This window comes from Brachyhypopomus gauderio, chromosome 15 (genome assembly GCF_052324685.1).
Source record: "Brachyhypopomus gauderio isolate BG-103 chromosome 15, BGAUD_0.2, whole genome shotgun sequence".
Lineage (NCBI taxonomy): Eukaryota > Metazoa > Chordata > Actinopteri > Gymnotiformes > Hypopomidae > Brachyhypopomus > Brachyhypopomus gauderio.
In genome coordinates this window covers 8,401,029-8,415,443 of record NC_135225.1, presented here as the reverse complement: position 1 = coordinate 8,415,443, position 14,415 = coordinate 8,401,029, and the positions used below count along the sequence as shown (strand labels likewise).

At 37.8% G+C, this 14,415-nt stretch overlaps 2 protein-coding genes across 6 annotated transcripts in view; one reads left to right on the top strand and one right to left on the bottom strand.

Moving 5' to 3' along the window:
• Positions 1-321: 321 nt before the first annotated feature.
• On the top strand, positions 322-9,677 carry rab1ab (RAB1A, member RAS oncogene family b). The gene is made up of 6 exons (XM_076974678.1): positions 322-496; positions 6,360-6,432; positions 6,763-6,858; positions 8,013-8,108; positions 8,220-8,351; positions 8,492-9,677. The coding sequence occupies exons 1-6, from the start codon at positions 483-485 to the stop codon at positions 8,687-8,689; spliced, it is 609 nt and encodes a 202-aa protein (XP_076830793.1). The 5' UTR covers positions 322-482; the 3' UTR covers positions 8,690-9,677.
• The window catches only part of cep68 (centrosomal protein 68), a 26,063-nt gene continuing 20,368 nt past the window's right edge, over positions 8,721-14,415 (bottom strand). For 4 of the 5 annotated variants that reach the window (XM_076974666.1, XM_076974668.1, XM_076974667.1 and 1 more), the window contains one exon: positions 8,721-10,968. In XM_076974666.1, the coding sequence (XP_076830781.1) occupies positions 10,961-10,968 (8 nt within the window). In that variant the 3' untranslated portion in view covers positions 8,721-10,960. The remainder of the gene's footprint in view (positions 10,969-14,415) is intronic. The other variant, XR_013121306.1, reaches the window with a different exon arrangement.

Genomic DNA, 14,415 nt, shown 5'->3' with positions numbered 1-14,415 from the left:
AATATAAACAACTCCTTATAGCTTCTCATAAACATGTTATTGATCAGTGATTCATACTCACACTACCCTATGCCACGTTTCACTAATGACGTAATTTTTTACCCCTTATGATCGAGGTCAGGATTGCAGTAGTTGCGAGTTAGGCGTCCCAAACTACTATGAATTCATTATCCATTTTAGGTGGTGTGGGGCAATGTAGTCTTTTGCATTATTTTTTCTAGCTATGTGCATTTCAACTCTCGAGGGCTCGAACTACTACTTCCGCAAAACTCGTGCACGCCGAAAGCTTACGCAGTCTGTACGAGGAGTCGCTATTTCCTGGACGAGAGGGTCCGCCATTTTGGGTTTCAAACGAGTATCCTCTGGTTTGAGGGAGTAGCTAGCCAGCTAGTTACTTTTTATCGGAGGAGTTTGTTTCTACTTGATCTACGCCAGGCGAAGTGTTATTTAAGAAGACTCACTTTAACGCCGTCAAATCCACGATGAATCCTGAATAGTAAGTAGAGAAGTGATTGGACAGTCTGCTAGGTGTTAGCCAGCTAGCAAAACTGCCAGTACTAATATTTTTTGACAGCTAGCTAGCGTTAGCTAACTAGCTACTCGCTAGCTAACGTTGATTCCTGCCAGAAGCGACCAGTCTACGTCTAAATTAGCTACGTTGGCTTTCTCGTATCTCTGGTTAGACCTTGTTGTGTCACAGCTAAATAACTACGAGCAGGGCACTCGTTTTTACAACACACAATCCCATAAATACATGTTCATTATTTGTGACGTTAACTTACAAATTGGTTCCCATTCTACATAATTAATGTTAGCGAGCTAACGGCAGGGTAGCTAGCTAGTTAACTTGCCTAACTGTTGATATAGATGAATGTAATTACCATTAACATTTAGAACAACACTGATAATAAATGTCTAGTTACATATGGCTGGTAGCTGGGTTGATTGACTAGCTCGTTATATTATTATTTTTGGGTAATGTACGTTAACCGTACTAAGCTGCCTAGCTAGCTGCTGGGCTACGTCCAGAATATAAAATATGACGACCATCGGTGATGGTTAAAATCCTAATATATCTAGTTAGCTAGCTAGCTGCCTAATTATAGCGAGAACGTGATGATCCGTTTAGTCAGCTAACGCAACCTGGGAAAAGTGCTTCATTACTACAGCTAGTTATGTTAGTAAATAGAGTGGAAGTTATAGTATACTTAGACTAAACATATTTGGTTGAGATTATAATGTTATTATCAAGTCACTTATGTACTGTAGCTGGCTGGCTGGCTAGCTAGCTAGTTAACTTGGCTGGGTTAGCTAGCTAGCAAATGTTGGATGTTAAAAACTCCTAAGTTGATCAGCGTTACTTTTAGATTTTGACACCCAGAGACCCAAGCTAGGCGTACGAGGTAGTGCAGCACTTTGCAGTACTTCGATATACAACTGATGTGTCCCAGACGTTGAGTTGTCGGAACTTGGTCCGACTTACAACCGCTATTTAGCTGGCTAGCCACTTTGTTCAGCTGGGTTGGGGGGAGAAAAGCGAGACGAAGGCAGCGGCTTTTCCTCATGACAAGCGTTAAATATCTACCAGTGTGCAATATTACTAGCTAGCTTCTTGGCTAGTTGTCTGGCTAAATAAAAAGTTGTCTTCTACCCGCTCATCTTCGCCTATCACGCCAGCTGCGACGCTTAAATGCTAAATTTTTAAGCACCATTTGGTCTTGCTCTAGTACCTAAATTACAAAGAACTGCTATTCTCTAGCAGATATCACTTTTAACCACAATTGGGTTGCTTTTAAGGTGGTTATTCGTGGCATGGTTGTCATGGTTGACAATACTTTGCCAAGTTTGTGGAGATCACTGGCATTTGCGAACCAAACAATCCTCCATATTTATGCAATTTGAGCTAGCAAATGACGAGCACATCTTTAGGAATGAAATCCACCCTTCCTTTCCCCGGGTGAGGTAGTCATGTGTAGGTCACATGCTTTATGTTCTTACAACTCTCAATAACTGCTGAGCAACTGGAAAATCATCCCATTTCGAATTGTTGTCTACATTTTACATGTTTGGTAAAGGTTTAGCTGCTTTTGCTAATACTCAGATGAATCTGCTGTATTACCATATTCGTCTAGCTTGTATCTCGAAATTATTTTTTATTGTTTGGAGAGACATAACTGGAGATTTGCCACTGAATAAGCTGTTATGCAAGATCTATCAGGACATAGCCAAACTTAGAATGAACAGAACAGGTCTGATCTTTGCTATCCACTATAGTTTTTCTTTTCATGTAGTAAACTGCAAGACGGGGAACAGAATGGCATGACATAAATGAACTCATGTTTAGAAGAGGTTATATAAAAATAAATGCTTTGTTCTATATATAAACCATTTGTGAATTATGCTAATGGATAGATAAATGTATCTAGAGTGCTAGTGGTGTTTTGCTTATTTGAAATATGATTTAATTAGTACGTATTTTAAACTAATGTAAATACAACACATTTTTAATGAGTGTTTCTTTGCAAAATTATAACAAACGAACATACTGATATTAGAGATTGTGCAGTTGTCAGGTTCGTTGTTGAAGTGGTTCATTGTAATTACATGATGCTGTAGGTATTATTGCAACTACAATATTATTTATCATTTTAAAATGTGGCAGCAGTTTGTCAAGGTAATCACAGTCCAAAAAAGTGATATGTAGATCTTATTTACATATTGTAGCCTTCTTCATTATTGCAAAACTCAACATGGCAATTATAATCAACAAACAATATAAATGGTGCAGTTTAGATTTAAACATGAAAGTAGAAGTGATACTTACTAAATATCTGAACAAAAAAACCTTGTAGTTGCAGTCCTTTTATATTTTTAATCTACCACTTCATTTCACAAAATTTCCTACAACTAAATAACCCTTGTTAATTTTCACAGTACAGGGAGAGTAAGAATGGTGAAGCTCCAGTAATTTTGAACTTTTTGAATGCTCTGATTTCTAAATGTTGGTTGGCTTTCCATTGTGAAAGTTGTTTCTTTTGGATTGCGCATGTACAAATTTTAGCCAGAATAGTTCTACAGCAGTGCTTATTGTCCTCTGTCACAGTCCACTTCTGGCCAGATGTTTTGAATGCATTGCTGGACATTTTACAATTTCAAAGGGAAGTAAGCATGATGTGTCTCGTGCTGTGCTAGGGTTCCTTGGCCGACCAGTGCATCTACAGTGCTCGACATTGCCTGTTTCTTTGTTTCCTCAAAAGACCTTGTGCAGCACACCCCTCTCTGCTTCGAAGTCTTTGCCAGGGAGGGGTCTTTCAGCTGCAGTGTAACTACCTTGTGTCTTGGTCCTGTGCTCTGTGTTGCCATGCTGTATGACCTGTGATAGGAAACAACCTGACTTTGCTGTATGACCTGTGACAGGAAACAACCTCACTTTGCTGTATGACCTGTGACAGGAAACAACCTCACTTTGCTGTATGACCTGTCTTCCACAACCTCACTTTTGTAGCAAAGTCTGGCTGTTCCTCGTCCAGTTTTATGTCTTCTACACTGGTGTTTCTGTTTCAGTTAATGGATGGATATCATCCTACATGAAAATGATAATTGTCCCCATAAAAGTGAACAAGGCAAATAACTAAAAGCCTGGAATTTATATTTGTATGGTCTTTACATTGTAGATAGAATTATTTCAGTGTTAGTTTTAAGCCTGCTTTTGACGTAATTCGATACAATAATCCATGTATTATTGGTTAGGCTAACATTTGCAAGACATGTGCATTTCTTTTGAGATCTTAATCTGCTGAGGTACAGAACAGAGTGATTCTGCTTCCCATAATGCAGTTCTATCACTGAAAATTGGTCTTTTTCTGTTCTGCAGAAAACCACAAAGAGGTGGAACAGACAAAGCACCACACAATTTATTTTGCTTCCCCAGCCAAATTAAAATGACTCCACAAGGCAGGGAAGCTACCACTGAAATGGCACCACAGTTTGAAAGGTTTTAGAGGCTTGAGCACCTAAGTGAAATTCCTTTGATGAGGAATGCTTAATCTATCCACTTGAATTTCTTCTAGTACAGAAAGAGTGGACATATGTTTCATGAACAGTCTCATTTATGCATAGAGTATAATATACTAGTTGTAACTAGTAAAAAAAACTATCACTGGCTGCTCTATCAGAAACATTTATTTAGAAGCACTTCATCATTTACAGTTAGAAACTGTAACTTATTGGTCTGTTAAAGTTTGCTGGGTGCTTTTGGGTGGCAGGGTGCTTTTTAACCTAGCAGGGAGCACATATTAAAACTCAAGCAGCACAACTAAACCTAATATACTCGTACTGTATAGCGCCCACTACAGTGTCAGTATCACAGAAGAGTTAAGGTTAGTTCCCTTATCCAAATAATATTTAGTTAGCAGTGGTCAACATGGTAGACTGTCTGAATTCTGCTTGTCAGCAAAAAGCGCTGTGGTCTCTAACTGCACAAGATGCATGTATGTAATGTATATGAAGTAAGTATATATGTTTGTTTTTGCTTAACAAAGTGGCCAGTCAGTGTAGGTGCAAGGTACTATGATAAAGTGGATAGTTGTGAGCGTATGTCTGACCCACTAACAGTTAGATAATATCAATCAGAGAATGGGCCCATAGTGTTTCTGAGTAGTCTGACCTATTTTATATTTAAGCAAACTCTCTTTGCTGTTGGCTCTGTCCCAGTATATTGAACACGGACAATAATGTTTGTCTTTAAAGTAAAGTTTTTCATTCAGTAGGTTACATGCTAATTATTTTAACTGCTGACGGGTCTCTTGATTTGACCCTTTAGAAGACAGTAATGAAGTGTTTCCCAGTGATGTCCTAGGAACATAGATGTGTGTTCAGGCACACCCAAACAAGCTCATGCACCTGCACTCAATTGGGCGTCATGCACTGAAGTTCCCAAGTACCGACCTTCTAAACTCCTACAGCAGTAGCAGTCAATCATAAATCTGAAACATACATACACACTTCCAGTCAAATATTTGGATAAACCTAGTGAAAAACAGCAAAGGTACCAAAACAGTGAAATAACACGACTGTTATGTTAAACAAAAAACATGGTTTTCAGACTATGAAGAACTTTCAGTCAACTGTCACCAGTGGTTCTCAAACTTTTTCTATCATTCCCCACCTCAGAAGAAGGGGAAATTCCATGCCCCACCTGTATCTCATCACTCAAACAAAATGGTAATAAAATACAAATATACAAATGGGGGTGGCGATCGTGATTGACGACCGTAATTTGTTGACGGGGGGCGGGTGGCAATCATGATTTGTTATGAGGGGGAGGGGTAGTGAACGTAATTTGTTGACGGGGGCGGGGGTGGCAAACGTAATTTGTGGGTGGGGGGGTACAAATTCATTAAAGGGCCGAATCTAGCCCTGGTTCACACTGTTCCGCAGACATTTTAAACATCCGGGCCTTAATGCAAAACAAACAGGCATTAAAACGACAGGCTTAAAAAGGTTCATTTCTTCCAATTGCTTGCGCCCCACACTTTGAGAACCACTGGTGTACACCCACCCACATATGCCGAAAGCTCCCATGTACAGTGCTCCAGCCGGAGTTGTGCCACCCTCATTTGTTTACATTTGATGCTTCTCGCCGATGTCCCCAAATCACAGAAACAAAAGCAAGGAATAATGGCAACATAAAGACAAGATATTTTGGATGAGTTGGGTCGAGAGTCGTAAGGGACGAGTTTCAAATCAAGTCCGAAGTCTTTTTCTAGACAACTTAAATGCGACTTGGACTGGAGTCGCTCACTCAAGTGTCCATTTCTGCTGAAGTCTCAGATGTTTCAAAAATATTTGAAATAGTTCAGTGCACTTTACAAAATGGTGGTTCTGCAAAAACGCATTGTTAACTTGGTTCAATTCCAGTTACACATCTGGGATTTTAGATTGTAGTTAATAGAAAATAATACTGACAAATTGGTTAATATAAATAATTATTTGCTGTTTCCATAGCGGGTTAAGAGGTTATGGAATACAACATGGATTTGATTAATATGAGAAGGGAACTATATAATACCTTCAGAATAATTTTAATCTGAGCAGTATTTGATGCACAATATGAACCTGCATGGTGTGTTGAGGTTGCTGCACTCAGATTGTTAATGAGATTATATTAGCAAAGCAGCTTAATCAAACTTAGACCCTAACTTCACTCAATATCCCCATGCTGCAGAAACATTCCAGATAACCAGCAGTATTTATAAACTTAAGCATTGGCATGCATAACATTTTCTTAAACATCATCCCACAATTTCAAGATCTTAAAGGTTGGTATCTGATTTGCTTGTTGCCCTTTTTTTCCACAGTGACTATTTATTCAAGCTGCTTTTGATTGGTGACTCTGGCGTTGGAAAGTCTTGCCTTCTCCTCCGATTTGCCGTAAGAATCCAATTAATTTTATTTCCATATAATTAGACACTAGAAGACTTGTGTAATCCAACTTGTGTTTTGACTATTAATATTATAGTGCCTGTAAAGAAGCAGTGGACTCTACTCCTTGTTATGAAGTATTACTTTGGCAATTTGAGATGATTATGGATGTGATTAACTTATTAGCCTATATTTTTGTATTAACTGGTGTATTTTACTTTGAATAATACAAAATAATACAACCTAAAATGTTTTATAAATGCATTTGAATTAAAAATGTTATCAACAAGAATTTTAGATTGAACATACTGTCCTTTTGCGTTTACTTGTTTATTTCAGGATGACACATACACAGAAAGCTACATTAGTACTATCGGTGTGGACTTCAAAATACGAACTATAGAGTTAGATGGAAAGACCATCAAACTTCAAATCGTAAGTCTTATTCACTTCTTGCTTGTCTTGAAGTGAAACATTTCCTTTTTTCTTCTATGCTGCACTTTTGCTGCATATTATACCATAGCAATGTGTATCGTAAAGCAAGGTCAACATAGTTGGATTCCTTTAAAGGACCAATATGAAATGGACAAGTGTTCAAAACGGGCATTGAAATACAAATTCAAAATGTGGGTGAGAGGCGTTTGCTCCAGTCCCCTCCTCCCAAGACACAAAGCTTACATTACGAGTCATTGCATTATATTCAGAGTGAGACTTTGTCATTACATATAGCTAATTCTAAGCTGTCTCCATCTTTCAAATGCATCACCAATATTTACTCTAGTCCTGGATGATGTGTGAGTGTTTTAGGTCAGGCAGAGCCTAACATTAACTCTGCTGATCTGGGTCATCTGTTTGCTTCCATGGCTGCAGCATGATGTGTTTGCCAGTTTGTCTTGTATGTGGCAACCTGGGGTGTGGAAATGGCTCTGGAAATCACACACCGACTTTTTAGCCCAGGAAGGGAAATTACAAAGCAAATTATAGTAGCTGTAGCACTGTTGTTGTTCCCTTAATCACTGATGACCTTTCATGGTCATTTTATGATTTAGGAGTTACAAAACTCTATTCTGACTTGTTGCTATGAACATGTTTTGTCCTCCTGTGTTATTTGGTCTTGATCTAAGGTGCAGTAAAGACATGTCTTTTCTAAAAGTTCATCTATTGCTTAAAACTATTTTGCTTTTTCAGATTTAGTATCCTGCATTTAAGAAATAAATGTTGCCAAGACATCATACCTTTAAGTAAAAGTAATATTCACCTTCAAGATGAAATCCAAGACTTGCACTACAAATACATTACATTTAGTATGTTTACACAATCTGGTTTGCGCATCATGAAATATGCTTGCACATCATTGCATAATGAGTTCACTGTAAATATATGAAGCTAGACCTTGATAAATATGTATTTCTGCTAAACTATCAGACAGAATGATGCCAATTATATGAACAATCTAAAGATAACCAGAGACATTTTTTGTGCATTGGCTTTTGCTCAATGCTTTTGAGGGAAATTGTTCTTGATTTCTGCTTTTTTTTTTTTTTTTTGCATGGTAACTTTGGTTTGACGGATTGGTTTCTTCTTTACAGTGGGACACAGCAGGGCAAGAGAGGTTTCGCACAATCACATCAAGCTACTACAGAGGAGCACATGGCATTATTGTAGTCTACGATGTTACAGACCAAGTGAGCCAAATTATTTACAATTTCTCAGACCTTCTCATGTCTGTGTGATGTGCTTTTTGGCTTGTTCTCTCTTTGTAAATTGTACAAAGTAAATTGTAAATTCTTTCCTAGGAGTCTTTCAATAATGTTAAACAGTGGCTACAGGAGATAGACCGCTATGCCAGTGAAAATGTTAACAAGTTATTGGTGGGAAACAAATGCGACTTAACAACGAAAAAAGTGGTGGACTACACAACGGCAAAGGTTGCTTTTGCTTTATTTAGTTACATCCAACTTGCATATATAATTGCCTACGCAATTAATATAAAAAAAAGTTTCATATTTTTAGTTGAAGGGCAAAGCCCGGTTTACTGTAAAAGCACTAAAATTCAATCTTCCTTCAGGAATTTGCTGACTCCCTTGGCATCCCCTTCTTGGAAACTAGCGCTAAAAATGCCACTAATGTGGAACAAGCCTTCATGACTATGGCTGCTGAGATCAAGAAGAGAATGGGCCCCGGGGCCACAGCCGGGGGCACCGAGAAGTCCAACGTGAAGATCCAGAGTACTCCAGTCAAGCCTGCTGCTGGGGGCTGCTGCTGAGGACTCCCTCTCTCTTTTTTCCCCCCCAAAGCCCTGGCCCCCAGTATCACATGGAACAAGCCCCAGAGAGAGAGAGCGAGAGAGAGACACAGACAGACAGAGAGAGAGGTAGACCACTTATTAAATGAGAGACAAGGGTGAGATTGAGTGAGAGACCGGAAACAATTTAAGTTGCCTAAATTGTACTGTATGTAGCCGCACTACCAAAAAACATAGAAGAATCTGCCATCGCTCGGGCCCCTCCCCTTTCACAAATTCACATAAGGTCATGGTATGGGGCAACTTCGAAACACCCTCCCCCACCCTAAAACAAGACAGATTTCATTTTCACACAACTGTGTGTCTGTGTGCAGGTTTCTAAAGAAATATGTTTCTCACTGCATTCCTACTGCAGGTCTACTGTGGTCAGAATTCAATGACTGTTCTTTTTTTCTGTCCTTCTGATTTCTTACTTTTTCTGTGTTGATTATTTTACTGTTTATATTGGCATGTGTAGGTTTTTGTCCCCTTTCCAGGTGTTTTGCCAATCGGCGTTTCAACCAACCACACAACCGTGGCTGTCCAATATCAGAACGTCTAGCGAAATATATGTACATATACATTATGTATATATATATGTAAGATCGGAATTGCCAGTTCTTTAGGATGGAATACATTATCTAAGTAGTTTTACTTTTGAATCTTTTGCATTTAATTTGTGGCTGCAGACTATTGTAATTTTGATGCGCTACATGTAACATTTAAATAAGAAAAAATAAATGTTGTACCACCAGACTGTACAATATCAGCTATGTCTGCAATTCTTGATAGAACATATAGAAGCCATGTATGTGTTTATGATTATTTATTCAGCGTTCATATGAAAAATATTGTTCCGGTGATCTTAAATCAGTTTTAATTAGCCATAACCTGTGGAATATCCTGAAAGTGGCACAACTGCATAAAACACTATGTTCTCTTTTTTCATAATAAAGGCCACTAAAACCTGCTTTGAATTAACAATATCATGTCTAGTTGATTGGGTTGCCTGATGTGTAATTCATCTTAATATAATTCTTACACTGCATGTTCTCGATATACCTCATTCCCTCTCAACACACAATGCTTGTTTCAAGAATTAAGTCTTTTTTGAAATTAGAAATTAAAAAATTTGATAAATGACTTACTTTACCAAGATTGTTTAAATGCAAATGAAACAAGAACCTGCAGGTGGATTCTGACACACTTTAGCAACATTTATGGCAAATAAAAAATGTAAAACCTCTTGAATTGCAATGTCTGTAATTTGGGTTACTTACAGGCCACTTTCTTTTTCTCTTCAAATTACATGTTTTAAGTTTGTGTGATTTGATCATTTCAAGAGGTGTTTTTTTGTTTGGTTGGTATTTGTGAAAAACATTGGACTCGAAACATGCTGAAAGTTGTATAGATGAATAGATGGCAAGATAAAGTTTGGATAAAGCAGTATATTTAAAAGCCTGAATATATTTCAAGTGTTGATAAAAGAACAAAGTTGAAACAGTTTATCGTTTAACTTAATAGAACAATGTACATTTTTAAAAATGAAAAATACTGAGACAAAATCATTCACTTACTGCATGTTCATTAGACATAATACTACACATAGCATTTAGGAATTAGAAAAGGCATGTTGTTTGTAGGTTGGGTAGAAACTAAAGCTGCAGGCATCCTACTGAGGGCCAGTATGCTCTCAAGTATTAAAACTTAATGAAGCAATAACCTGAGATCATGCTATGTACTGATGCAGGAAACCACTTCAGTCCACAGGCACTGTTGTAAAATAAAGCTATCATGACATTTTATGATATTTTCAATGAGAAAACAAACATAAAAGAAAATCAGGTTTGTGCTGTTATTGCCCCCGTGCTAATATTCAAACAATGCATTTAAAGTAAAACAAACATGTCTAAGGTATATTGCATGTATTTAAATGTGTAAAGCACTTCTACACATTTAGGAAATGTTTATGGCAAATAGTGTTATTGTTAGTGCCCTTTGAGTGACATGTATTAAAGGGATCAGACTTATCAAACTTTAGTATCTGAAATCTTATGTAGAAATACATGGTTTCAGTGACAAATGCAGTCATGTGAAATTGCTCAACCAAACACCTAATCTTTACTTCTTCAGCTTCCTGCTTAGCACATACTTAATGCACAAAAAGACAACTACTATAATACTGATCCACACATCTGGAGATTCATCTTTGAGAATGTCCTCACTGTTGGAAAAGAGAGGTAGTACTGTTCTCTATGACACTGTAAACATAACAGATAAATGCAATTAGATAATGTAAACGATGATGTACAGAGATGTTTTAAAAAGATAACAGCTGAGGGCTAATGCATTTTATTTAAGATTTAAGCTAAATGTAAAGGTTCAACTTAAAAATATAGCCGCAAGCGGCAATTGGCGGGTTCACACACGAATAGGCCACTTGGCTTCAATAGGCAATAGACCCAATAGGTCCTTTAGACCCAAAAGAAGCTGTTTGAGTGGAAAAAATGCACAAATAAATCAATGTGCAAAAAAATGTTCAATTGGGGCACTAAAGGCCCAAAAGGATCAAAATAATGTGTATTGGCAAAATGATTCAAATCACAGAACTAAATCACATGCTGAGATCAGCTTTGTGTGTGTTTTTGTGTGGTGTTTCATGTGAGCAATAGTTTTCAGTTCGTTTCAATGTATGGCCACTAGATGGAGCCCAAGTACTACCATACTGATATCTCATTAATCTCAGTAATGCAATATGACATTTTGGTGAATTAAAAGGTTCATTTCTGGTCAGGCAGTGCACTTTTTGTTATAAGATGCAATTGCAATGTTATAGAACTTATTGATCTGGATCATACAAGACCAATTACTTGTCTGTATTCTGCATAACAAGATTGCAGCATAAGTTTTTATGTTTTCTTAGGTTTTTGGGTACTGTAGCGCCCCCGACAGGCCAATTTGAACCAAACTTGGCATGCCTCACAAGGACTTCAGGATATAAAAGCCTTTCAAATTGGGAGTTGATTGCATACATGGTTTATGAGTTATAGCAATATAGGTCATATATGGCATGGCCACAATGATATAATGGGAAAATGGACCAATCAGAAAAATAAAAATCCAAAATTTTTTTAATCACTTTTTACCTACAGAGTCTATTGATTATGCTCATAGCAATTTTGCCATAATTGGATCAAATTCCTATGACTAGTTCTTAAAGAGCTATTTTCAAACAATTGATGAATGTGACAAAAGTATGCATTTTTTAATAGGACTTGTAATTGCAAAGTTGTCAGGTCTACTGCAAGGAATAAAAAGAAACAAGTTGCATGTTCCTAAGTGAAAATTTGGAGGAGTTATGCATGATTTTCACAAATAGCGCCAACTAGTGGCCAAATGTTTCAAAACTGCACAGCATGACACATAGTCCTGAGATATGCAAAGTGGTGAGGTTTGATGTTGTTTGGCCAATGGTAAGTTTGTCAAATGGCCAATTAATTCAAATAAAAATTAATTGGCTCATGGCGGCCATGTTTTTTGAGTGATGATGTCATCATTGTGTGTCTTGATATCACTTGGGCCCCTGATGATGCCTGTAAAGTTTTGGCTTGATGTGACTAATGGTTTCTGAGATACAGTTTTTCCCATGTTATAGCGCCCCCTATTGGACAATCGTGGCCAGCTTTGACGTATGACCTCGTAGTCATGTGCTCTAACAACGGTTAAAATTTTATGAAGATCGGTCAAAGCGTTGCTGAGATATGGCTGTTTAAGTAAATTTGGCCACGCCTTGGAGCTATTGATTGACATGTGACAACCAGACTGTATGCAAATCTCAAAATGTTTTTAAGCAACTTTGATAATGAGATTCTCCTGAATATTTTGACACCAAGGTTGTGGTGATCCGATGAAAAACCAGGGACTAGTATAAAAAAGTAGGTTTTACATATTATGCAAATTAGCAAAAAATCTAAGTAGGCGGAGCTTAATGGTTCTTGAGGCTTTTTTGTTTGGCTTGAGCCAAGGAATGCATCAGAAGTGGAATTTTGTTTCTAGGCCCTACGGTTTGGGAGATATGGACCAAAACGCAAAATGGTGCGCTATAGCGCCACCATCAGGCCAATGTGGGTCTCTGTGCTTTTACACGGTCTCGCAAGGAGACTACACCATTCTGCCAAGTTTGGTGTCTCTGGGCCTTACGGTCTAGGCTGCAGTATGCGTTTTATGCGGAGAAAAATAATAATAAATATAGCCGCAAGCGGCAATTGGCGGGTTCACACACGAATAGGCCACTTGGCTTCAATAGGCAATAGACCCAATAGGTCCTTTAGACCCAAAAGAAGCTGTTTGAGTGGAAAAAATGCACAAATAAATCAATGTGCAAAAAAATGTTCAATTGGGGCACTAAAGGCCCAAAAGGATCAAAATAATGTGTATTGGCAAAATGATTCAAATCACAGAACTAAATCACATGCTGAGATCAGCTTTGTGTGTGTGTGTGGTATTTCATGTGAGAAATAGTTTTCAGTCCGTTCCGATGTTTGGCCACTAGATGGAGCCCAAGTACTACCATACTGATATCTCAATAATCTCAGTAATGCAATATGACATTTTGGTGAATTAAAAGGTTCATTTCTGGTCAGGCAGTGCACTTTTTGTTATAAGATGCAATTGCAATGTTATAGAACTTATTGATCTGGACAATACAAGACCAATTACTTGTCTGTATTCTGCATAACAAGATTGCAGCACGAGTTTTTATGTTTTCTTAGGTTTTTGGGTACTGTAGCGCCCCCGACAGGCCAATTTGAACCAAACTTGGCGTACCTCACAAGGACTTCAGGATATAAAAGCCTTTCAAATTGGGAATTGATTGCATACATGGTTTATGAGTTATAGCAATATAGGTCATATATGGCATGGCCACAATGATATAATGGGAAAATGGACCAATCAGAAAAATAAAAATCCAACATTTTTTTACTCAGTTTTTACCTACAGAGTCTACTGATTATGATCATAGCAATTTTTCCATAATTGGATCAAATTCCTATGACTAGTTTGTAAATAGCTATTTTCAAACAATAGATGAATGTGACAAAAGTATGCATTTTTTAATAGGACTTGTAATTGCAAAGTTGTCAGGTCTACTGCAAGGAATAAAATGAAACAAGCTGCATGTTCGTAAGTGAAAATTTGGAGGAGTTATGCATGATTTTCACAAATAGCGCCACCTAGTGGCCATATGTTTTAAAACTGCACAGCATGACACATAGTCCTGAGATATGCACAGTGGTGAGGTTTCATGTTGTTTGGCCAATGGTAAGTCTGTGAAATGGCCAATTATTTCAAATAAAAATTAATTGGCTCATGGCGGCCATGGTTTTTGAGTGATGATGTCATCATTGTGTGTCTTGATATCACTTGGGCCCCTGATGATGCCTGTAAAGTTTTGGCTTGATGTGACTAATGGTTTCTGAGATACAGTTTTTCCCATGTTATAGCGCCCCCTATTGGACAATCGAGGCCAGCTTTGACATATGACCTCGGAGTCATGTGCCCTAACAACTGTTAAAATTTTATGAAGATCCGTCAAAGCGTTGCTGAGATATGGCTGTTTAAGTAAATTTGGCCACGCCTTGGAGCTATTGATTGACATGTGACAACCAGACTGTATGCAAATCTCAAAATGTTTTTAAGCAACTTTG